Source organism: Rhipicephalus sanguineus, chromosome 4, assembly GCF_013339695.2.
Source record: "Rhipicephalus sanguineus isolate Rsan-2018 chromosome 4, BIME_Rsan_1.4, whole genome shotgun sequence".
Classification (NCBI taxonomy): domain Eukaryota; kingdom Metazoa; phylum Arthropoda; class Arachnida; order Ixodida; family Ixodidae; genus Rhipicephalus; species Rhipicephalus sanguineus.
This window is the reverse complement of record NC_051179.1, coordinates 184,805,492-184,831,017: the sequence shown is the minus strand read 5'-3', so window position 1 is coordinate 184,831,017 and position 25,526 is coordinate 184,805,492. Positions and strand designations below refer to the sequence as shown.

At 49.3% G+C, this 25,526-nt stretch overlaps 1 protein-coding gene across 1 annotated transcript in view; it reads left to right on the top strand.

Annotated features, from left to right (window-relative positions):
* Positions 1-25,526, top strand: part of LOC125756142 (neprilysin-4-like) — a 66,219-nt gene that overhangs the window by 27,097 nt on the left and 13,596 nt on the right. The window contains exons 5-7 of the mRNA XM_049415442.1: positions 1,830-1,888; positions 7,401-7,452; positions 19,136-19,203. Of these exons, the coding sequence (XP_049271399.1) occupies positions 1,830-1,888; positions 7,401-7,452; positions 19,136-19,203 (179 nt within the window). The remainder of the gene's footprint in view (positions 1-1,829; positions 1,889-7,400; positions 7,453-19,135; positions 19,204-25,526) is intronic.

Here is a 25,526-nt window from a genome sequence, read left to right as displayed (position 1 = left end):
GCACCCTCGCGTATAATCCAATTGAACGTCTAGAACACACCCCAGAAAAGGGCACTAGTGCACTATAATGTATAGTTGAATGAAAGAAGACAAATTTTAAGGGCTCGTTTTCCTTTGCTAGACACAACATTAATTAGAACTAACAGACAAGAACGCCAAGGAAAGTATAGGGGACGTTATTTGTAGTAATCACGATGAAAATGTGAAGAAAGTAAAGTGGACGAAAACATAACTTGCCGCCGGCAGATACCAAACTTGCCACGTTCGAATAACGCGTCCGATGCTCCACCACTGAGCTACGCCGGCGGTCATCCTCCCGTCCACTTGATCTGGCATATATGTGCATTTAAACCTAGGAATGTTACTTAGCGCCGATAGTAGCCGCGACGGAGAGTGCGGAACACTCTTTTTCTGCCTGCTGGCGTCACGAAGTACGTGATATTTTTACGAGCTGGCAGCTGACCAATAATTCCTCGCATGCTACCTGAAGGCACGCAGTCTGCTAGAACGAGACCCTCGCTATGAATGAACGAAAGTGGAATTTTGAGGGCTCGCTTTTCTTTGCTAGACACATTTATTAGAACTAACAGACAAGAAAACGAAGGAAAGAATTGTCACTCGCAAAGCAGGCTTTATTACTGCCACATGGTAGTAGTGTGCTGTGCATCAGCGCATGTTTCGTGTACCTATACCAGCTATACTCCTTCATAGGTTTGGCGCTGTTGTGGTTCCTTGCAGAACTGCAAAGCATGTGAATCTAGGCTACCAGAGAAATTATGGAAGGTTTTTACATTCACAAAAAAGGCCCTAGTTGTGTAAGCATGCCTTCTATAGCCCTGCATGACAGAGAAATTGCTTTTTTGAATAATTTTGTGACCTTACACGAATTGTTCTTTTTTAGTCCACCTTTAATATTTTGCAGTTATCTTCTGATGGCGTCATCGGCGTGTGTTCACGCGGTATATAGGTTGTGCTTTAAAATATGTGTTTCTGTGCTAATAAAGTTAGTTGTCAGACAGCGCTGGTGTTTCCTGTCCATCCTTTGCCTCTGTCCTCATTGTACCGCGCTAAACCACTCAACATGTTTAACTTTGATGTGCCACTAAAGGACAGCACAGTACAACCAGAACTTTTTTGTAAGTTTCTTCACACTGAGTAGTGTTACGTTTGGCCCTAGAATTCTTCGTGGCGGACGCCATTTTGCATGCACCAGTCTGCCGGAATGCTTCACGACCTCCTGTGACTCATTACCTCCTTTCCGGAGGCCGGACACCGGGGCGGCAAGTCACAGGATTGGCGGGAGCTGCGGACGCCGGTTTCGAGGCCCTCAGTGTTTGCAGACTCAGGGCTTTATAAGCCGAAGACTTTTGAAAAAAAGCTCTCTTTTGATATCTGTCTCACTTGTAATCATGTAAATAAACCTAAGTTCATTCTTGTAAGAACGCGCCTCCTCACTGGGAAATCATCGGCTATGGGGAAGGACGGCGGGAGCCAGCCACCTTACGAGACCCGCCGAACTTATAGTAGCCGCAGCGGTTACTCAGCGATTACGGTGCTTTGCTGCTAATCTGAAACAGAGCTAGTGCTTTGTTAATTATTTTGTGTCGCTCTTACTAGAACGTTAATATTGGGGTATTTGGCCATATACGTTGTCGTTACGACCTGGCATTTTTATTTGCTAGGTGCTATAACTGTACCGTGTAACTGTACCGTGTGCCAAAGTAAGATTCTTCCTCAACTCAGCCAAGCTGCTTGGAGGAGCTTTTAGTACTGAAGACAATCCAGGTTTTTCAAGTGAAATCAAGTCTGAACTTTTCACTTTGCTACAGATGGAGACGCTCCGTCTTCGACTTGTCCTGCACGTACGACCCTTCGAGGAACGTCTTCGGTAAGGCAGGAATTTTTGCACTATAGGCTCCTGTCCATAATCAAGGCACTCACAACACCGCTGTTAACGATCTCTGCTTCAGTTAGCCAGAGTTATCAAAGCGGGCATTTTCAGCGGCACTTTGAACACTTACGCCCGTAGTGCTCTATATGCTGCAGCACTCTTTTTGTTAAGATATATGAGTGGCAATTACTAATCACGCTTCCGAGATACGACACCTCACAGCATGGAAGCGGGTGCAGCGATGTCGTAGAGAAGCATCAGCCTCGCATGCAAGAGGGCCGTGGTTCGAGTCCCGGGTAATTCCCCATGCGATTTTTAAAAAATTGATCCACGTGTTAGTGGAATTACACAAAGATACCTGGGGTGCTGCTTGATACCGGTGACCATAGCCAGTTATGCACTCCCTCACCAGACAAGGATTGACCACCCTGGTGCAGTACTTGGCCACTACCTCCCACACGAATGCACCAAATAATCGTAGTAGAACAACGCCGGCGAAAACAACAGACCAGACGAGGAGAAGGACACGTAACACAAGGCGCGTAACACAATACACGTAACACAAGCGCCTTGTGTTACGTGTCCTTCTCCTCGTCTGGTCTGTTGTTTTCGCCGGCGCTGTTCTACTACGATTATGAACCAACTAGCCCATAAGTACATTTCGACAAGTTGCACCAAATAACCCTCGGCCCCCAGCGAATGCGAAGCAACTGACCGTGGCGGCAGTCAGACATGATCTCTGGGTCCGAATAGGTCACCAATGGAACCTGAACCTGGCAGCATTTAACGCTAGGGACATTATCTAGTGAGACGCATCTAGCAGTGCTCTTCCAGGAACTAGAGGGTGCTGAATGTGATGTAATAGGGGTCAGTGATGTTCGGAGGACTGATGAAGCCTATACAATGCAAAAACGGGCACGTCCTATGCCATCGTGGCTTAGTGGATAAAAGAGAACTAAGAGTGCGATTCCTTCGAAGAATATTACAGCATTAGAGGGTGGCAAGTATGGTAATTAAACTTAAATAAAAAAATGAGAGTAGTACAGGCCTACGCGACTACATCTAGCCATGACGACCAGTAAGTTGAAAGCGTTTATTAGGACTAGTAATCGGAAATGAATAAGGTAAGAACACAGAAACAGACAGCACCAAGCGCTGCTACCGACAATGCGTTTATTCGTGCGCACACGAATATATACGCTTTTCACATGAGAGAAGGGGAAGGGGCTTTTGAAAACGCGAGTGCACCCTACCCCGTAGAGAGCATGAACTTAACGGTGCAGATAGCTAATCTCTTTGCCGGTTAACACTATCGAAGGTGAACTGACACATGTTGACCCAACGCTGTGCATTGCGAAGGCTTCAGAGATTTCTGGAGCGCTTGGTCCTGTCTCTTTCTTTCTGTGCCCTCGTTTCTCGCGCTGTATCGCAGTCATGAAATCATACCAACAAGCTCGGTCCCATGCCTTTATAAGGTAAGAACGCAGTGTACTATGCTGATGGGAGACTTCAATGTCATGATTGGCTGAAGCAGGCTGGAGCTTCTAGGAATAACAGTAGGCAGTTCTTAGTAGACGGCATAACTCGATAATTTATGGTAATGAATACCTTCTACCGAAAATGGGAGACGCGGATGTGTACAGAGAGAAGCCCTAATGATGAGACTAAAAAACTCGCAGAGGGTACCTTCTGCATTCACTTAAGACGAACCGAAGGCGAAAGCCATCTTTTTCTTCTCAGTCGATGTGTTGATCCTGCTCCGCCACCCTCTGAAAGCTTTCTGCACCTAACGTGGTTTTCCGCTGCCTCCAGGATCGTATGCACCTCGGACGTCATCACGGCGTCACAGATCGCCAAAACTTGTTACGTCATGACGTCAGTGTGACGTCATCATGGCGTGACGTCACATGATGACATCAGATGACATCGTCGCTTTGCACTGCCTCCGTGATCACGGAGGCAATGCAAAACCAGGTAAGGTGCAAAAAGCTTTGGGAGGGCTGTGGGGTAGGATCAATACGTCATCTGAAGAAGACCAAGAGGAAGATTGATTTCGCCTTCAGTCGTCTTAGGCGAATGCATAAGGGACCCTGTGAGTTTTGCCTAAGCGCCTGATGTCCAATACTAGTTGACCTTGCGCGTGCGATGACTTCAGGGACTACAGTGCGTCTCGTGAGTTGAAATTTACCCATGAAAAAACTATCTTACTAATGAAAAAAACTACTAAATTTACCAATGAAAGTCAAGCACATGCTCTCTGCACATATTGTATACCCTATGCGGCACTACACAGAGCTGTCATGGGCTAGCGTTGCGCTCGTTTAGATAATCTTAGAATAAGTTATCAAACAGCAAAAGGTACAGTTAATACATATGCATAAGCCACCGGAGAGAAATTCTGTGCTCTAGAAGAAGGTACACCAACTCTCCCTTGGTGCTCTTTTACGCAATTTTTTTTCATTGCTGTGATTTTCTCGAATACTATTTGCGAAAAGGAGTAGCCGGTGCTGTATAAAAGCGCTAACATCTCCTAAACAAAAATTAATTGAAACAAAAAAAAAGATATTAAGAGCTAAGCGGCTGGTGCCTGGCAAGCAAGCGAATCTCCGCGAAAGGGCGTCTGCTACGCAGGAGCAAGGTAGGTGGCGCCACGTTCGAAAAGAGAGTGTGAAGGAAAGGAGACCGAGGAGGAACGAGAGCGGAGCAGGAGAGTGTCGCTACCTTACGAAGTTTCGGGGGCTTTACCGCTCGCACCCCTCTCCCACCTGTCTCCCTCTCCCTGCTCTGCGCGCGCCGCACACTCATTCGTTCCCGCCACCGAGCGCAGCAGACGCTCTCCCCACCCGCTCCCCACCCTACCGCCTTCATGAAAGCCAGCAGCGAAATCAGGCGCATAGTCGTTTGCGTCCCATTTCTAAGGAGCTTCGCTCATCGGTTGTATTCGTACACGGAGCAACTGCTAGTTTTTTTGTGGAGACATTGTTTCTACCGATTCGTAACGGGAGAAAAATCTTCAGACGTGTAGTGTAAGTAGCAATAACCTGTCGATTTATTTATCTCTAATATCCGAGAGAAGCGAAATGAGCTGCACGAGAGTGCTGCATTGCCATCGGAAAACCCAGTGGCACTGTCCCAGTACCATACCTGATTATTGGACCAGTGTGGCGCTGGGTACTGGGACGCTGGGACGCTGCACGAGGCACGCTGGAAGCTGGCTCACTGCACACTGGGCCACCCGTTACGGGCCGAAATCGGGCTTTTAAATTGTTTTTAAAAGCTGTGGTCATACCCCGATCGTAATTAGCGCTGATACGCAAGCACTTCGACAAAAAAAAACCTCAAAAAAAAAACACCAGCGAGCGGGAGTCGAACTTACCACCTCGACGCAGCACACATCCTGAGTCTGACACGTTACCGCCGCACCTGGAAGACGAGAGACGGTCCCTTTTTTTTCATGTTATAACTACCTCCGGCAGCGAGTATTTTCATTTTTCTCGTTTAGAAATGTAGATTTCAGTTTCTTCGTGCACGCGAGAACCTAAGGGAATGTAGTTAATTTGTTTTTTATGTGCTGCCAAGGATTGGAACGTCTATCTGGCCCGTTTTTCCGCAAAAAATATTAGCGTAACCGCAGATGTGTTGCGGCAATTGCACTGACTCGCTAAGCAGTCAGTCATACCTACGTACACAACAATGTGCATCTGACTTGCACACTGAAGGCTTTAGTTTTCGTCACCCGTTTGAACACATTTTCTGTCCTTTTTGTTTACGTTCCGCGTACTATACAGCCGCAGTAGTTCATCCTAGCCGAACCGACCGTTAGGCTTAGAACTGTACTCCGTTCGCCACAATCGCTGTGAAGAACGTGGATATTCAATTACGAAGAATCTAATAACCGTTCCAATGTAGTTTCGATCATACTTTACTCAAGCGAGGCCATATTAGCACCTTCGACTACATGAATCAGAAGCTAAAAACGCCGAGACTGAGCGTTACATTGGCTCACTGTTGCCGGTGACGTGCGGCTTTCAGCGGTACGAACCCATACGGAAGGACTGGCTGTTAGAGTAGGTTGATGTTATTATCAGACTAATACTAATGTCATATTGTGTTACGAATGATTAGTTGTTTCGATGCAGTTATATGAAATACATTTACGACACTTGATCACACACTTCAGAGAAAGCGCGCACGCGCGCGTGTTCGACAGATGATTGCTTTAGCGAATACAAACCTCCGTCGCTTAATGAAAACTAAAGCTAGATATGTGCAGGACACACAATAGAATATTTTCAAGATATTCCGAAAGTTTTTCTTTCGATTTCTCGCGATCCAATACCAAACCTTATATGAATTCCACACAGCGCGCCCAGTTTTTATCTAATGTGCTGCCAGTGTTCCCAGTGCGCGAGCAGACACTATAGTATACAGCGTGGCTAGTGCCTCCCAGTGCGCTGTAAGACACTGGGCCACTCTGTACAGTGTTCCCAGCGTCTTTCAGCGCAACTGGGCGGCACTGGCCACGCTGTACAGTTTGTCCCAGTGCCTCCCAGGGCGCTGTAGTACACTGGGGCACACTGTACAGCGTTTCCAGTGCCACCCAGTGCGCTGAAAGGCACTGGGAGGCACTGGAAACGCTGTTTTTTCCGATAGGGTTGCCTTCGAGAGTGGAAATTTCCATGCTGCAGGTGGAACGAAAGAACTTCCTCGAAAGAGGACAAACGCCCACGAACACGCCCGGTGGGAGGCGCGATTTTCAGTTGGCAAAAAGACAGCGCGACAATCACGCTGACGTCGCTGCACTGTTGAAATGTTGACTGAGTGGCGGCGCTGACGCGTTCACACGCGGTGTTCTTTCAACACCGCCGCAAATTCCGCACATGCGTTTGTGACGCCACGCTCGTTCTTGTGGCCGTTTTTATCAAAGCTGCTATCGTGCGCTTCGCACAGTCTTCCTATCACGGCCGCCGTGGTGCGAGCTCGGAGCAAACTCGTGTTCCCGAGAATCTCGGGCCATCCTGCATAGCACCCCTGTTCTGTGCTTCTGCTTATTTCGCGCAGCTTTTCAGATGAATGAACACCAGCTAGCCAACCTTATTCCTCCACTCCGTGCAATTTATTTCTACCAGACGGCACTGCGAATCTTGTGGAAGCCGTTTATCAATGTGAGGCTTGAAGCAGGCTATTTACGATGACATAAAGCTGACAGCAAATGCCAGATTAATTGTGCTCTGAGCTACTAAACTGATACTTCGTCACAGGAGAGCGCGCATTTACAACGAGGACAAAGGTAGAAGAACACGACAACACACTTCTCCCTTTGTCCCCGTTGTAAGTGCGCGCTATCCTGTGACGATGGATACATACCAACTCGCCCAGTTTTCTGCTCTGTTAAACTGATACGACTTGATCTTTCTAATTGCTTGCTTTGTGTTCCCGATGTTGTTCTTTCCACAGTTTTGTAGATAACTCGTGCCAAGCGTGTCTTTTTTTTTGTGCATTTCTGCAGAGCTGCCCTTGAGTCTTTTCCACGAGCCGTTCTTCTACAATGACGACACGCTGTAAGTCGAAGACGATTATTTCTTGCTGCTTGCAGATTTCTTAGCGCTTTGGGCAATTTGCAGAGAATGTTCATAGAGGTATGGTTGACCAATGATATCATACAGGGGGTGCGCACAGCAGAGAGGGGTAATTGCGGGGAGTTTATGAACTCCCCGCCCTCGTCACGGCCCTACTGTCCTGTCCACCGAGTACAACGTATACCTTCAAGCTAGGGTTCTGTTCACGTTGGCATTGCAGTTAGAGTTGGCTTGAGGTCGAAGTTTCAAGATTGACTGCAGAAATGTGCTATATTCACTTATGCGCTCCTACAGTGAAACAGCGCGAACCGCTCGTTGGGTCTGCGTTCCATTCCAATGAAGTAGCGTTATAGGCGAAAAAAAAAAGATGCCATTTTCGCCCTGCACGGGTTGTCAGTTTGACACTTTTTCTTGCGCCTTTCATTATCGCGACAAAGTGTGCAGAAATGTCAGAATATTTGAACCAAGTTTGCGTTGCCTTACTTGGCAAAATGCATGTGAGATCAAACTATGCAGCACCTCACGCAGCTGTGTGCTCAGCAGGCGCGTAGCGAGAAACTTTTGTCGTAAGGGCGGTTGACTCTCCCGTATTCATGTGTGCCTACATGTGTGCGCGCCTCATACAGATGCAAAATTTCCGAGGGAGAGGAAGGGGGGGGGGGTTGAACCCCCCAATTGGTCCCTCTGAATACCCCACTGGTTCTCATTGTTACGTATGTGCCGAAGTGTTCAGAACTTTATTACCCGATTGACACGGATAAATCTAATGTTGACGTGCATATATGCTATATAGAGCTCTGCTTCACATAGACACAAGTACAGTTTAATGCCATGAGAGCCTAAATGCCATTAAATTGTCGGCCTCAGAAGGTCGGTTTTAATAGCAATAAAGGAACGATCACTATAGTTGTGCATTAACAGATTGAGTTCGTTTTGCCTTGAATGTGCAACAAAACAAACGCAACAAAAGCGCTTGTGTCTCTGCTGGCTCTCGCGTGGTTATCTGCACTACTTGCACAAGTCAATACAAAAACGTTTCTTCAGTTTTAATGCCATAAAACGCGTTCTATACAAGCAGCAAGTGTTTATATGCACATTCAATAGCTTCACTCGCTCTGGAAACGAACACGCGTGCGCGTGATGGGCATTCGCAATATCGCTGCAGGCGTCATTCTCGGCAGTATTTTCTTTTTTAATTTAATGATTTCAACAACGCGAATTGGGTCCCTCGTGTTGCATCTTTGCTTTGCTTTAAATAGTTAATATGAGCTCTTCAAAGACGCAGACCGAGAACGAGGGTACTCATGGGACGGCCAAATGAGTTGCGGAAGCTTATATGGCTGTGACTGCCATATCAAGCCCGTAATGACTAGCAGCTAAATGCTCGCTAAAACTGCCGCTAAAATACTAAAAACTCGGCAGTTCGCACGCATTGTGAGAATCGGTTTCATGCGAAGCGGTCAGCGAGTAGCTATCGATGCCGCATGTTTTAGCTTTGAGACAAGCGTTAAGACGTGAATCGACGTGTTTTTGTCAATGGAGTAGTTGTGTGCACATCGTGAGCTTACCAGATTCGTCGACTACACTGGCGTTTAAAGGGTAACATGGCATTACGTAACGTCGGCACTCACTTAGAGCACAGGCGTCAGTTTTATCGAAACGAAGTGCAGATGCGATGATGTGAATATCATATGTAACATACGTCAGAGTATTCATCATATGTAATGTACACCCGTGAGCAAAAGTGTGCGGACCACGGGAGCGCGTGCCAAAATGCATCGATGCGCCACCTGTTGTCGAGAGGGGGCTAAATCCGCGGTGCGCATGCACATGCTTGCCTGTCCAGCAGCTTTGCTTTGCGCGATTACGGTGCTCGTCGACTAAGCTTCAGCTATGTGTCGATATCACTACTCCGTCGCATCTGAAATGGTTTTACGTTGCGGCGTCGCTCGCGCGCCTTGCTTCCTTCCCTTTCTTGCTTGATCTTTTTTATTTAATTATCGCGCGGAGCACTGCTTTGTCTGACGCCTTTAATGACTCGCGCAAAACGATTTGTTTCTTACTGCGGCGTTGTGTTATCGCAAACGGTTTCCATGACTGCTGCCGCATATCGAAGCACGGCATTTCGAAGCGCGATAAGTTAAAAAAAATGATGTTTGCACTATAGCCTGCGTAAAGCTTAAGAAACAGGTGGCGACGCCACCTTGAAATTCCTGCACCAAACGCCGTGACACCATAGATTATGACGGCGTATACTAGGTCATGCGTAGTTCCTAATCGGTAAAAATGAAGTACATTTTCCTCTGAGGGGGCTATAAACTTCAGAAATATTTGTTGTGTCAATTTCGCCAAAATACGAAAAAATGCTCTGACATCCGAGACGTCACGCAGGTTACATATGGCGGGAAATTTAAAAATGAAACTGTGACTGATTTTTTCCTCTAGTAACGAACATATGATGGTGAAATGCACGACATTAGACTTCTCAGAGTACAACTTAACAGCCTTAACCGATTCTCTGTTTTACTTCAGTGTCCCTTTAAAAGCTCCCTGGACAGCCGTGTTCTGTCCTCGGGTGTATTAATGCTGTTGGATGAGAAGTTAGCTCCTTTAGCCCGCACACATTAGCCATACCTTCGTGCAACCATCACATCAAGACGGCGAAGTGCCACGACGACACTCCTGTGAGACTCCAAGGCCTTCTGGAGCCCTGCCGGGGAACTGCTCATTGTCGTGCAGTAGGCGAAGCTTCGGGACATGTGCATTTGCGAAGTTTTCCATAGAGCCCATCCCTAAAGGAAGAGTCACTTCCTCGCATACGACGTGATCTCGGCGTCCGAACCGATTCGTCAGCGTCTTGATCGCAAAGCTGTCTGGCTCGGCCAACCGGATACCTCCGACAGCCCGCTTCGCGCTGCCGCTTAAGTGTGCGAGCAATTTCTGGAATTTTCTAAGCGCGGAAGCTCGGTTCGTACGAGTGTTGCAGTGTCTAAATGATTTCTGAAAGACTGAAATTTACCCAGTTTCAGTCGGAGGTAGTTATCAGGGGCTTCAGTAGCATAGCTGATCGATAACGCTGCTTTCTCTCCTAGCCCGGTGGGTCAACATAATTCTGAAGGTCGATGTTTCGTCGCCCGGTTCCGCCGCTTGACTATGCGTTCTGGCGTCCTGCTGACGTCCTTCCAATCAGAACCCAGCGAGTGATGTGGTGTAGGTGGTGTCTGTGTGTGCCGTTTCATTTTCGTGGCCAGCGTTTCTCTTTTACGCGGCCTCAACAACGGTGTCATCTAGTCTCGACTGTGGAACTTACCTGTCCGTGGGGCAATCCTTTCCGTTAACTTTAGAAGCGCTGGGATTCTGTTGTCGCAGCAGGTCCGTGAATAGCGTTAGGATTCACGACATAGCAGCTGTGAGTGCGCCGTGTGCTTTCCGTGGCAGGTCCGTGTTTGTCATGCCAGTAACGTGAACGCAGCTTTTTAAAAACAAGTTTCTGGTGTTACGTACCAACTAATATAGCGAAATCACTGGTTCCCCTGATGCTAAAGAGAGAGGACAGTTCATTGGCAATATGGAACCGAACGACCCCCACCTGTGTGCGCGTCCTCGATCTTGCCTTACCTTGCTCGTCTTAGAGACCGTCCTGCATGTGATCCTTTCCGACTCATTTTCTATGCTAGAATGAACAACAATGATCGAAGTCTGATAGGTAAAACCAGATTTGCTTTGGATGGCAACCTACTCGGAGTTTCGAGCACGCCATATGGGCTATGTTCACCGAATGGTTACTTTAGAAGCTATATAAGGTCAATATTATGTACTTCCGACAAAAACTACAATAAAAATTACACCATTTCCCGCTAAAGGGGACCATGAGGCGATGCGAAGCCGGAGCACTTGCACGATCGCTTTCCGTTGGCGTTCGTTGGGCATGCTACCGACCTCGGGCATGCTACCGACCTTGCGTCGTGGAACGCGAAGAGGAATGCTACGCGCGTCGTGTCTTCCCTCTAGCCTGGCCGTTAATTCTCACAGGGCGAGCGGGGAACGCAGGTCGACAGGCGCGCGAGAGGGGGCAGCGTAGAAGAGGAGAGAGAGGGGGAAGCGAAGCGCATGCGCTGGCGCTCATCGCGGCGTTGCGCAGGAGAGAATTTCGGCATGTCTAGCCCGCGTTTCAGAGGAGAGCGGAAAGGGGAAGTGGAGAGGGGGAGGGGAGAGGGGAAGCAGAGAGGAGGTGTGTGGAGAGGGTATGGGCATGCGCAGTAAGGGTGGTCACGCCGCACACCACCGCCACCACCGGTTTGAACTCCGCTTAAGATGCTTCGCATCTAAAAATTGTTGTTCAACGTCCAAAAACCACGATATGATTATGAGAGACGCCGTAGTGGAGGGCTCCAGAAATTTCTACCACATGGGGTTCTTTAACGTGCACCTAAATCTAAGCACACGGGCCTCAAGCATTTTCGCCTCCATCGAAAATGCGGTCGCCGCGGCCGGGATTCGATCCCGCGACCTGCGGGTCAACAATCGAGCACCATAACTACTAAACCATCGTGGCGGGTGCAACAAAAAGTGCAAGTGCTGTCGCAACGAAAAAAGATTAGCACAAGTCACTGGTGTCCGGAGCCACAAAATTGCGACACGCGGCGCTGTTGCTCACAAGCACGCCGATATCGAGATTGCCAAGCACATTTAATTTTCCAACGCAGGGGTGGCCGGCGGACCGCGCGGAAAGCAGCCCATTTTGCGGTTGGCCGATCCGAAAGCCTATATATTAAAGAAACGCTTCTCCATTGCTTATCGGCAGACGTGGCTATGCACATGATTTATTTTTTTATTTTATTTTAGATGCGAAGCAGCTTTTGCTCGGGGCCGTGTCCGGCGACGGTGGCCGCGTCCGCGCTCCTCTGTGCATGTGCCTACTCTCTCTCTCACTCTCCTTCTTTCCCACTCCCCTCGCCTCCTCTCCTCCACCGCGCTTCAGCCGCGGCGCAGCCTCTCCTCCCACGTGATGCAGCCGCACCGCAGCCAAATACAGCCTGTAACCCACTCTCTCCTCTCCCTTCCCCATTTCGTGTGTATATAAGCGCGTGCGCTCGGTCGGCTTCTGTCATTCTCGCTTCGCTCCCGTTCAGATGTGTTGTAACGTCAACATCGGCGCCACTCGCTCACTCGGCGCTAACGGAAAGCAACGTACAAACGCAACGTAATGATAACACAAACACGAAATAAAAACCTCACACACTGAAGGAAACGCCGAGTGAACGTAACGGAAACCTTGTGTGCGCCCCCAATGCTGCTTCGCATCCGCTCATGATTCCCTTGAGTTGGAGATGGTGTAATTTTTTTTTCGCTGGAGTTGCGAGCAACCGTACCTTTATCGCAGTAGCCCCGAAAAACTTGTGTGTTGGAGTGCTTCCTGCCGGCCACCCCTTCTATGGAAAATGGAATCTGCTTGGCACTCTCGATATCGGCGTGCTCGGGAAAAAACAGCGCCGCATGTAGCAATCTTGCCGCTCCGGCCACCAGTCACTTGTGCCAATCTTTTTCCGCTGCGACTGTACGCGTGTGGTTACGGTCTGTTTATTTAAGAAGTGTCATCGCACCAATAGCGCTGGTGCGACGACACTGGTGCATTTTTTAACGCGAAAGTGTTTTATTCCGCGGTCCACTAAGACTTTCATGACGTATTTCCGTTACGGAAATACGTCAGCGAAATGAACGCCATCAGATGGCAAAGAAAAAAACAGATAAGAGAAAGTTCCATTGACAGGTGTAGAACCCATGACCTCTCTGTCCACGACGATGACTGACGGGCGTTTAGCCCGCTGAGCTACCACCAACACATTACGGAGGCCACATGAACGCGCCTTTTATCTTTCACACTTTCCTCTCCCAGTGCTCTTGGATGGACGGGTGGATGGACGGATGGATGGATGGATGGATGGATGGATGGATGGATGGATGGATGGATGGATGGATGGATGGATGGATGGATGGATGGATGGATGCTATGACCGTCACCTTTATAACGGGGCGGTAACATACGTGCCACCAGGCTCGAAAAAAAAAGAACGCGCTGTTCCTACGACTGTGCTATTCGGCGCGTTTCCAGAGAAATGTAATTTCGTCAACGCTTTAACACCGCGAGGTGGTGGCCCAAGCCTCGCTCATAGCATCCATCCATATCTAAAAATAGCTCTCCGACGCTGGCCTCGTTGTCGCACCGCTTTCCCCGCTCGCCCTGTGAGAATTAACGGCCAGGCTATAAGGAAGACATGACGCGCATTGCGTTTCTCTTCGCGTTTCACGACGCTTTGAAGAAGTGCATATCGAGTATCAGTGTTTACTATGTGCTTGTTGATGCCATTTTGCGTGGGATTCACCATATGCGGTGTCCAGGTATATCTTGACAAGCAGCGTGGAGAGTTCGGCGAGTTGGTACGAGTTCATTCTGGTCGAACTGCGCAGTGGGACGAGACACGAAGAGAAGGGCAAGAAAAACTAGCGCCGACTAACAACTGAGTTTATTCAACGATAAAACGAGCCTTTTCAACAGCCTCAGCCCATATGACACGTCCGCCTAGGGGCTAACACAGAAACCGCTAAAAGCCATGAAAATAACCACGTTGATGAGTTATCAATGAAACATCTGAAAAGCTAAGGCGGCAATAGGGGCTATTTGGTACGTCTTCATGCATGTGACAAGGTATATGTAAACTGGTAGCGTAACTTTCGTAGAAGCCCACGTGTCAAGCCGGTGGCTAGTTGTTGCAACAGTCGCCATCTATGTGAGGAGGGGACAAACAGAATTAAAAAAAAAAGAGAAAAAGATGACGTCACAACCGGAAGCGGAAATGACGTCACGTTTTAACGCGATGGGCGCGAATTATGGATTTTTTTGACAGGGCGCCGCTTCTTACTTTTTTTTTATAGCTGCACGTTCTTTTTCTTATCACTATGACGGCTCCATAATGTAAGCCTGCAAGATAACGGGAAGACGAAGACAGATTTGATAAATAAGGTGTATTTTATTGGCGAAATATTGAAGTTGAACAGGATATTACCCCAAAATATATAACACAGAAATCAGAAGTAGCGTAACAATTCAACGTGCACACAAACCTTGCACACGTGCTGCTCTTGCATCCGTAGACAGCGCAGCGTTTCTTCGCGTAGCGTGGCGGACTCATCGTCCCGAAGGGCGACAGCACGCCGGCCGTGCGCTGGCAAAACACAGTCACTGAAACGGTTCCCGATGGCTGCGATGGGCTATATTACCTTCTGCCAAATACCACGACTAGAAAACAACGCTTATGCGAGGAAATCACCTACGGACGACAGGCACAAACCTACTGCGCAAAAACGAGCGACGCCATTTGCATCGGAAAATGCGCAAAACCGTTGACCCATGTAACCAGACTGCCTGCATGTGCCCGCTGTTTCTGAAAATAAACGAAACAAATTGGCCACTCAACCACATACCCAAGACTAAACGTTGATTAAAATAATCTACTAATTTAATTCGTGACAAATAAAATTAAAAGTAAGGAAAATAAACGCTTAATTAATTGTTTGTTTTCATTATTTGTCCCCCCCTCACCTAGTAGCGCTATAATCGTCGCGCGGGTGTTGATATTTGTCGCAATAGGTTTCCGACCACTTTTCGTTCCGACTTTCGCGACCTATTTAGATTGACCTTGCATGTGATGCGCTGCCGGAGGACACGGACCTCGTTTTCTCTGGTCCGTGTCCTCCGGGAGCGCATCACAAGCATGACGCTGAAAAGCTATCATAAAGACACGTGACAGGCTATAAAGCCATGACAAACAACATGAAAAAAATTGGCCGCGTATCTGCGTGCTTCGCTGCAAATGTCGTCTAAAGACGATAGAAGAGGCGCTGCGTGAGATATGGACGCCATCTGGCAATACGTCGGGAAACATGAGTGCTGTGTTGTGGGCTGGTAGTCCCGGCGCAGCGGCAGGTGAAGACCGGCGGTGACCAACGCGACCGGCGGGGACGCCGGCCAGCCCGAACACGTGGTCTGGCGCGGTGCGCCGAAGGAGGAGAAACGTCCGCACTCAACGAGTACTCTCCACAAACTCTCTTATTTACACGTCGCCTGGGTAAAACAGGAATGCCATAGCGGCGCCCCCTGTCATTCGTACAATGCAATACTGAATCGAAACCGAAACACAACATGAGCTTGTGCAGAGGGCACGGAGGAAGACAAGTTTCAGCGCAGTCGCATTTTCAGCGCAGCTTAAGAAACTAGGGTCTTTAAAATTGCGTATCTATGTATTTTCTATTAAAGGAACACACCACCTAATACTTACCTAATGATGTTGCGCTACAGATATGCGTAATATTTACTTTTTGATCGACAACCTTCACAAGTATGAACAGCCGTACCAGTTCAAGATGGGTGGGCGGTAAGCAAGTGGTTCAACTTTGGCCGGGTGGCTGAATCGAGTGACGTGCCGACAAACAGAGAGACAGACAGAAAGACAGACCAAAATTTCTGCGTTTAAGTTGCCCAAGAAAGACTATCGTCTTTAAAACACGAAGTGCATGAGAACGATTGCGCGCACGTGGAAACAACCACGTAGACTGAGGTGGTTACGTGCACGTGGAGCACGTAACCGTATGCATATCTCTGCACGTGGAGCACGTACGTGCACGTGCAGAGATGTGCGTACGCTTTGTAGTAGTAGTAGTGGTTCTTGGGGAAAAGGACGCTAATTTCTGTCTGCCCATTGGCGACACGGCTAAGCGCCCTGTAGGGGTAGGGGTAAGGTGGGAATAAAAGAAGAGTAGAAAGAAAAGGGAGAGAAGTGAGAGATAGTCGACAAGCAAGAACGTCGAAGAGAGAAGAAGACAGGAAAGATGGGGAGCCGGTCACAAGAGTTCACGGACGGGTCCACGATTCAGCCAGAGGCACGATGCACGTCGGTGACGAGGCGGCGAGGGCCCCGCCGATGAGAGGCGCACGGCATGGCGGTCGAGGTATCCGTCACAGAGCGTCGACGGCGAGGGGCACGAGCGCGTCTTTTAACGGGCGAGCGGGGCATCGCGGGCGACACGTCCGTCTCTCGTGAAATGCTCCGAGCAACTCCCCGCTTTGTCAGTAAGAATAATCGACGGGTGGCTGATGCGTCCGTCCCCTTAATCGACGGGGGCTGATGCGTCCCTCCCCTTAATCGACGGGTGGCTGATGCGTCCGTCCCCTTAATCGACGGGTGGCTGATGCGTCCCTCCCCTTAATCGACGGGTGGCTGATGCGTCCGTCCCCTTAATCGACGGGTGGCTGATGCGTCCGTCCCCTTAATCGACGGGTGGCTGATGCGTCCCTCCCCTTAATCGACGGGTGGCTGATGCGTCCCTCCCCTTAATCGACGGGTGGCTGATGCGGGCCGTCCCCTTAATCGACGGGTGGCTGATGCGTCCCTCCCCTTAATCGACGGGTGGCTGTTGCGTCCCTCCCCTTAATCGACGGGTGGCTGATGTGTCCCTCCCCTTTCCTCCTGATATGGAGCGCCTCGATAATTCTGCGGTCTATTAACTTCCTTTCTTTCGACAGAACTGTCGCGTCTTCGAAAACTGCCTCGCACCCGCACTGCCGGCAGTGCGCTGGTAAATGCAAAGCTGGGGCGTTAGACAGCGACCTCTCGTGCTCCCTTAGTCACATGTTAATGCATCTCGCGCTCTCCCTTATATACAATTTCCCCGCATGTTAATGGCACCTGGTACACCACACCGACCTCGCAAGTTACATACTTATTCCTGTGATAAATTACGCAATCACTTTGACGCGACTCACTCGTATCTTCTTTCTACTTACTAACCATGTTGCAAACTTTGGAAAGTTTAGCAGGTGCGGAAAAAACTACGTTAACCTCATATTTGTTCCCGATCTCTCTTAAACCATGGAAACGACCGTGAACATACGGAACAACGGCGAACTTGTCCACCTCTTTCGGCTTTCCGCTAGCATTCTGTCGCCTGCCTTTTTCTTTTACCACGCGGGCGAGCTTGCCGCAAACTTTGTCCATCAGGTGGCTCGGATACCCAGCGTTCCTTAGCCTTTCCCTTTGCCTTTCGAAGCTTTGCGTCATCTTGTGGACGCAGGATTTTTCAAGCGCTGCTCTCATAGCACGTTTGTCTTGGCTTTCTCTTCGTGTCTCGTCCCACTGCGCAGTTCGACTAGAATATCTTGACAACTTCAGCTACCGCAAGGGTTAAATCATCAATCAAATCATTAATCATGGGTTATAAGTCTTCGGTACGGAGATGTACCACTAGGCGTCAACGTGGGTGCGTCCACATCAATCGGTGCTATATCTGCGAAACAAGAATAGACATTGTAGGAGCTCTTATATACCATTGCACTAAAAGCAATCAACTGCTTCTGTGACGACACGTTTCACTTTCGTGTTATACCGATTCCTATGACGGAGGGATCAGTCATCTTCTTCTTTTCCTTGGCACTCATTTTATGTCAAGACGCAAGAACTGTATTTGTTAGTTACCGTATTTACAGGATTGTAAGTCGGCTCGAATGTAGGTCGACCCCCTGAATGCGCATGGCAAAAAAAATAATAAAAATGAGTGAGCGCATTTAATAAAGGAAATTTATTTACGTAGTCGCTAGACTGACTGCACATGCTCACTCGTCATCCCTCTTCGTGAACTTTGATGCCCCTGCCCTGCTGCCCTTGAAGTGCATTCTTTTCATTCCCGTTTTCGATGCGAAACGGGTTTCTTCGGCGACAATTTCGCATACATCCAGGACAGGACAGGAGAGAGAAGTGCATGACAGGACGGGTGCCGACTCCATAGTTGGAGTCAGCGCCCGTCCTGTCACGCACTTCTCTCTCCTGTCCTTGTAAAATGCAGCGCTGTAATATTTGAAGAAAGTACCACCAGCTAGCCCCGCAACATGTTTTGTAAAGTCAAGACAAAAAACGCGAATTCTGGTGGCGGCCGCATTTTCGATGGAGGCGAAAATACTAGAGGCCCGTGTACTTAGATTTGGGTGCACGTTAAAGAACCCCAGGTGGTCAAAATTTCCGGAGCCCTCCACTACGGCGTCTCTCATAGTAGTTTTGCGGAAATACGCGGGGGTAATTTTAGGGAAATTTTCCGCGAATCGTTGCTGAATGTGCGTGAGAAAATACGGTATATATTACAGGTAGATTCGGAACACAAACATAATGTCGTAACCATGCCACAGCGTCCCTGATTGCTTGTTTGTCGCGCCTTAAATTGTGGTACTAGTCTCGGTTTCAATTGTAAGTCGACCCCACAACTTCGTATTTTAAGTTTAGATAAATGGGTTGACCTACAATCGTATAAGTACGGCACTACTCTGTAAGCAATGCGCCATCCAGTCTACCATGCATTCCAGTTTATTCAAATGTACAGCCTCTTCACTATGAGCACAGTCATGAGGCATTCTTTATCAATGTAGTAATCACGATGCGATATTGAAACGACACCGAAACTAAAATATGGCTGTTTATGAAGTAGGAACCCTTGTGTCATCGCACGGAACACTGCTGGGTTGAGGCAGGGCGATGTTTCATGCTTTTACTCGTGCACGGGTTTACAAATTTACGACCAACACCAATTTGGCAGGCTATAAATTACTTTTCTTTCACTGCAGGCCGTTCGATGATCCCAGGGTGACATTTCGAATAGGAAGAGAGCTCGCTAAGGTCTGTCCTCAGAATGGTAAGTGTTTTAGCTGATCACTGCCGCCACGTTGCCGTTGTGAGCAATGTTTTGAGCGCGTACCCAACTTATTTATTTATTTATTTATTTATTTATTTATTTATTTACTTATTTATTTATTTTTATACTCTCAGGGCCCGAGGGCATTACAGAGAGAAGTGGTCTGAGAACAATACATCTATAACTGCTATTTTGAAGGCGGCAGATTCTTCGATTGCAGCAATGGAGTCAGGAAGGTGGTTCCATGCAAAGACCGAACCACAAGAAAAAAGAACTTTCGACAGACTTATAGCTTTTGCACCAGCCTACGTCTACTCTGAGTGACATTTATTCAATTTTCCAATCGCAAGGTACTTTGGTATTAGAGCAGCGAGTTGGGCTAGTTGGTGTGTGAATAGCCTTCGAGCCGCCTTGCAAAAATCCTGTGAGCACCAGGTGGCATGCAGTGTAATGCACCAAGTCAATAGATTGCGAAGCGCCGGGTTCCCTGACGGCACCATAGTGTCGGTAGCGGAAAGCCTCATTTCAGAGGTGAAGCAGGCACGACTAACCACTGGGCTTAGTCAGCAGACAAGGCCGGTGCGCCCTGTACCGGTGCCGTAGATGCACAGGGTGTCGCACCGCCTCAAAAAGGCAGCACTGAAATGCGGCGTCTCAGTTGTTTTCACTGCACCGAGAAAACTTTCTGGGATGTGCCGCATGGCGAATGCGGCGGAGGGTGCTCGAGCCTGTGAGAAAAAGCATGTCACGCGCTTCGTGGAATGCTCAGTCGCAGTGGTTTACATGATTCCACTGTCGTGCGGAAAGTGTTACATCGGCCAGACGGGTCGTTGTTTAAACGACCGTCTGAGGGAACACCGGGCATCCGTCAGTGCTGTCGCTGCCGCTGGCCATCTTGCTGACCATTGCCGAAGGTGTGCGTGCACAGCACAGTTTCACTGCGCTCGTCTGCTCACGCGGTTGCGAGGGCAATCAGACAGAGATCTACGAGGCCTTCTGCATAAAAAAAGCGGGTGATCGGTGTGTAAGTGCACCGTCGCTGGCCCTCAGCAACAAGGAGTGCGCATACTTGGAGCGTAATCTGCGCATAGAACCGTTGGACTAGTTAAGACACGATTCATTATCTTATGGAATGTGAAAGAAAAAAGCAGTGACGTTTTTGGGGGCATCTTTTGAATGTTTTCTTCCGTGTGGCGCAGCCTCCTGGGCAGCCTGTGATTTCCTGTTTCTTGTGGAAGTAAATTATCAGTTGAAGTTTAGCGCTGCGTCCTGTCTGCCGTCTTTTACGTCGTCCTTTGTGTGTATTTGTATACATATAGGCTTTGCCGCATGTATAGAATGGAAAAAAGTAAGAATGATAACGCTTTAACAAAATTGGCATCCTTACAGCAACATAATTCTTTTTATAAATTTCGTTATTTAGAACCTTGGATCGTTAACAAAAACAGAACTAAATACGGTGACCAAATGCTACAGTTTTGTTTACCTACTGTTCTAAATCAATTATGCAAAGAGAAGGGTCTCAGTGTATCAACTCTGTCGTTAAAAAGGCTACGCGATGTATTTATGTGATTGCTTGTGCTGCCATGGGTCCATTTGTTTGTCTTTTTATATGCCTTTAACACTTCGCCTAATTTCTTTCCCTTGTTTTCATATGTTTCCACAATAACCTTGTTTATTTATTTCCAACCGTGGATGTTTACGGTTCTTCTGTTTTAGTTAGTCCATTCATTATGTATATCGTGTGTTTGACCGCTGTGAAGCCGCCCAGTGTATGAGGTGGCCAGGTTCCCCTCAAGCTGCTCAATGCAGCTTTTTTGCCTGGTCATCCTCGCAACCTTGTTGTTGTGAATAAACACAATACAATACAATACAATACAATACAATACAATACAATATTTCTCGCTAGTAGATATGTCCGCAGTTAGGATACTCTGGTATTCCGCGTTACTGCAAGGACCGATAAGTTCGGCCGAAGAGTGCAGAACTTCGAGGCATGGCTGCAGTGTTTTGCGGCAAATATCTGGTATGAAGATTTCGCAGAAACATGTTTTATTAAGTTAGGTTGACAGACACAACAAAACGGTAAGAATTAGTCTGATAAAACTAAGTAAAGACAATGACAAAAGCTTCTGTGGCGTTAAAGCTTGCACTGATATGTCCGTTAGGGTACCATGCACGGGTACACGATATACCCCGCACTCACGCGCAGATATTACGGGGAAGCTGTGTATGACTCGTTGGTGCGATTTCTTCCTGTCCGCCGACAGGGAACTCCCCCGAGAGAGCAGCGAAAGAATAATGCGCGAAAATGCGTAAATAAAATAGACCCCGCGCCATGCGGGGCGTGTGTGTGTAAATAGCAATAATAATATCTGGGGTTTTACGTGCCACGCTCAAGAAATGGTTACGAGGCTCACCGTAGCGGAGAGTTGCGGAAATTTGGACTATTTGATGTTCTTAACGCAGAAACTTGGGCTGTTGGTAACTGAACTTGTACAGTCGCGGTAAAAACCTTAGAGAGCGCGTGGCAAACTAGAGTCACTGTATATGCTACCTTTAGGTAGCAGAGTAGCTCATAGGTCCGGCTAGCAACCACAGCTATGCGGTGAAGTCGCACTTCGTTTTTGCAGGCGACATGCCTACCGTGTCGCCGATTAACCTGTCTGGCGTGTCGAAGACCGGCGATAAACATTGGCTGTCGATGGCTAGTGTTAATTCAGTTCGCTGCAGTGGCGGCGTCGAGAAATAAAACAATTGGCCCAAGCGGCAGCTTCTCCGCAATGCATGGTTGCTAGCCGCGTTGGAAGACAGATGCGCAACTCTGCTACCTAAAGGTAGCATATTGTCACGTGGTCGTGAAGTCGACGAAGACAGCAGTCGGCGTTTGCAGGATGAAACTGTTTATTTGGCCGAACTTGTGGCCGGAAAATGAGAACTAGAGCTACAGCAATACACGCTGTACAATGATAGCGGCGAACAGGGCGTCGTCCGTCGATCAACTGACAAGCGGTCAATCGCGTCGGCTTTTATACAGGCGGTATCGAACTTTCCAGCAATATCGCTGGTGGCGGCGTTATCTCTAGACAAAGCTGGAACATTCGCGTGCGGGGCGCAATCTTAACAGAACGATCTACCATAGACGTGAAGCTTCTCGAACAATGCTTCGCGGACAGCGTCGAGCGTTGATAACCGTCCCTGCCGGTCAAACCCGAATACATCAAAACAAGACAAGAAGTGGGCGTGGCATTGCCCCCTCTGAAAAGCATCGTCCCGATGCTTCTGAAAGAACATAGAAGAGAGAAAAAAAACAAGTGCATACAAAAATAAATTACAATAACAAAGGAAGAAAAATAGAGTCCCCAGGTTCGCTAACGCGCAAACAACGGCTTAAGGCGCACGACATGGACGACTTCAGGTCGTGCGCGGCGTCGCTGGGAGTTCGTAATGCCGTCCGGGATCACCTCGTAGTCAAGAGCGCCGAGGCGTCGAAGAACCTTGTATGGCCCGAAGTATCGCCGAAGGAGTTTTTCGCATAAGCCCACGTCGGCGTATCGGCGTCCAGACCCAAACACGGTCGCCGGGCTGGTATTCCGCGAAGCGTCGTCGAAGATTGTAGCGACGGCTGTCGGTGTGCTGCTGGGTCTTGATGCGCAGGCGGGCGAGCTGTCGAGCTTCTTCGGCACGTTGTAAGTAAGCGGCGGCATCGAGGTTTTCTTCGTCGGTGACGTTGGGTAGCATGGCGTCGAGCGTCGTCGCCGGGCTCCTTCCGTAGACCAACTTGTACGGCGTCATATGCGTCGTTTCTTGGACGGCCGTGTTGTATGCGAAGGTCACATACGGAAGGATGGCATCCCACGTCTTGTGTTCGACGTCGACATACATGGCCAACATGTCGGCGATGGTCTTGTTTAGCCGCTCGGTCAGGCCATTTGTCTGTGGGTGGTACGCTGTGGTCCGGCGGTGGCTTGTTTGGCTGTACCTCAGTATTGCCCGAGTTAGGTCAGCAGTAAACGCCGTACCTCTGTCGGTGATGAGAACTTCTGGGGCGCCATGGCGCAGGACGATGTTCTCAACGAAGAACTTCGCTACCTCGGCGGCACTGCCTCTAGGCAGGGCCCTCGTCTCGGCGTAGCGGGTGAGGTAGTCTGTAGCTACGACGATCCATTTGTTTCCGGTATTGGACGTCGGAACGGCCCCAGTAAGTCCATCCCGATTTGCTGGAACGGCCGTCGAGGTGGCTCGATAGGCTGCAGAAGTCCGGCTGGCCTAGTGGGCGGTGTCTTGCGTCGCTGACAGTCCCGGCAGGTCTTCACGTAACGAGTGACGTCGGCGGAAAGGCGCGGCCAGTAGTACTTCTCCTGTATTCTTGCTAGCGTGCGAGAAACACCCAGGTGTCCAGCCGTCGGGTCGTCGTGCAGAGCCTGTAGGACCTCTGGTCGCAATGTCGAGGGTACCACGAGAAGGCAATCGGCTCGAAGCGGTGAGAAGTTCTTCTTTAGGAGAACACCGTTGCGCAAGAAAAATGACGCCAGTCCCCGCGTGAATACCTTCGGAACAAACGGTGGTCCTGCCCTCGAGGTATTCCACAAGGCCCCTGAGTTCTGGATCCGTTCGCTGTCGTTCGGCGAAGTCGTCGGCACTTATGATTCCCAAGAAGGAGTCGTCCTCCTTGTCGTCCTGCGGCGGTGGGTCGACGGGGGCGCGAGACAGGCAGTCAGCGTCGGAGTGTTTCCTTCCGGACTTGTAAACGACGGCAATGTCGAATTCTTGAAGTCGTAGGCTCCACCGTGCGAGGCGACCTGAAGGGTCCTTCAAGTTAGCTAGCCAACACAATGCGTGGTGGTCGCTCACAACTTTGAAGGGCCTGCCGTAGAGGTAGGGGCGAAACTTGGATGCAGCCCAGATGATCGCTAGGCACTCCTTTTCTGTTGTGGAATAGTTCGTTTCTGCCTTTGATAGCGACCGGCTAGCATAACTGATGACCCTTTCCTGCCCGTCAGTATTCTGCACAAGGACGGCGCCGAGTCCTACGCTGCTTGCGTCGGTGTGGATTTCCGTATCGGCGTATTCGTCGAAATGTGCTAGTATCGGAGGCATCTGAAGGCGTCGTTTCAGTTCTTCAAATGCTTCGATTTGCGCCGTGTTGGGAAACGGGTGTATCAGTTTGCGACTGCTTCTGCGCAGAGCTGATAGACGGAGCGATCAAGGCGACGGTGAGTTAAGGCAAATTTATATACATATATACAGAGGCTTTACATATTCGGCGCTGGGGCCGACAGCTTATTGGGCTCGCACAGCGGTGCGACGACGACCCGCGATTTCTTCGTTCGCTGTCTCGCTGTCTCCCTCTCTCCGCGCAGCTTGGTTCTTTTATAGCCCTGGGCGATCGCTTGCATCAGCCAGTAGTGCGAAGCCTCCAATCGGGAACCGCCGTTGGTCGCTGGCTCGAACCGGATCCGCGAGGAGGAGGGCTTGCCGCACGTTGCGGGAGAGATTTCCGTCGGTTGCGTCAGGCGCAGCGCCGGAGTTGCCGGGGATTGCGTAAGGCTCCCGCCTCGTTGCATCAGCGGGTGTCGACGCTGGTTGCGTCAGACGTTTTACCAGCTTGAATTCCTTGTCGAAGCAAGGAAGTTTGGGTTGGGAGCCCTGGCATAACAGCCGTTTCCCACTTGAATGGCACGTCGGTCTTCGTGAGGTGAGTTAGCGGTTCGGCGATTCGTGAAAATTCCTTGACAAAGCGCCTGTAGTAGGCGCACAAGCCGAGAAAACGGCGCACGGCTTTCGTGTCGGTGGGGGGCGGGAAGGCAGCGATGGCAGCTGTTTTCCGCGGGTCTGGGCGAACACCACCCTTGCTGATCACGTGACCCAAAAACAGCAGCTCCTCGTATGCAAAGCGGCACTTTTCAGGCTTCAAGGTGAGGCCAGAAGTCTTGATTGCTTGTAGTACAGTGTCAAGGCGCCGAAGGTGTTCGTCGAAGCTTGAGGCAAACACAATGACGTCGTCCAAGTACACAAGGCAAGTCTGCCACTTCAATCCAGCCAGCATGGTGTCCATAACGCGCTGGAACGTCGCAGGTGCCGAGCAAAGACCAAAGGGCATAACCTTGAACTCGAAGAGGCCGTCTGGTGTTATAAAGGCAGTCTTCTCTCGGTCTCTCTCGTCGACTTCGATTTGCCAATAGCCGGTCTGAGGTCCATCGACGAAAAGTACCTCGCGTTGTAGAGTCGATCCAGGGTGTCGTCTATCCGTGGGAGAGGGTAGACGTCCTTCTTCGTGATTTTGTTCAGGCGGCGATAATCGACGCAGAAGCGTAGGGTTC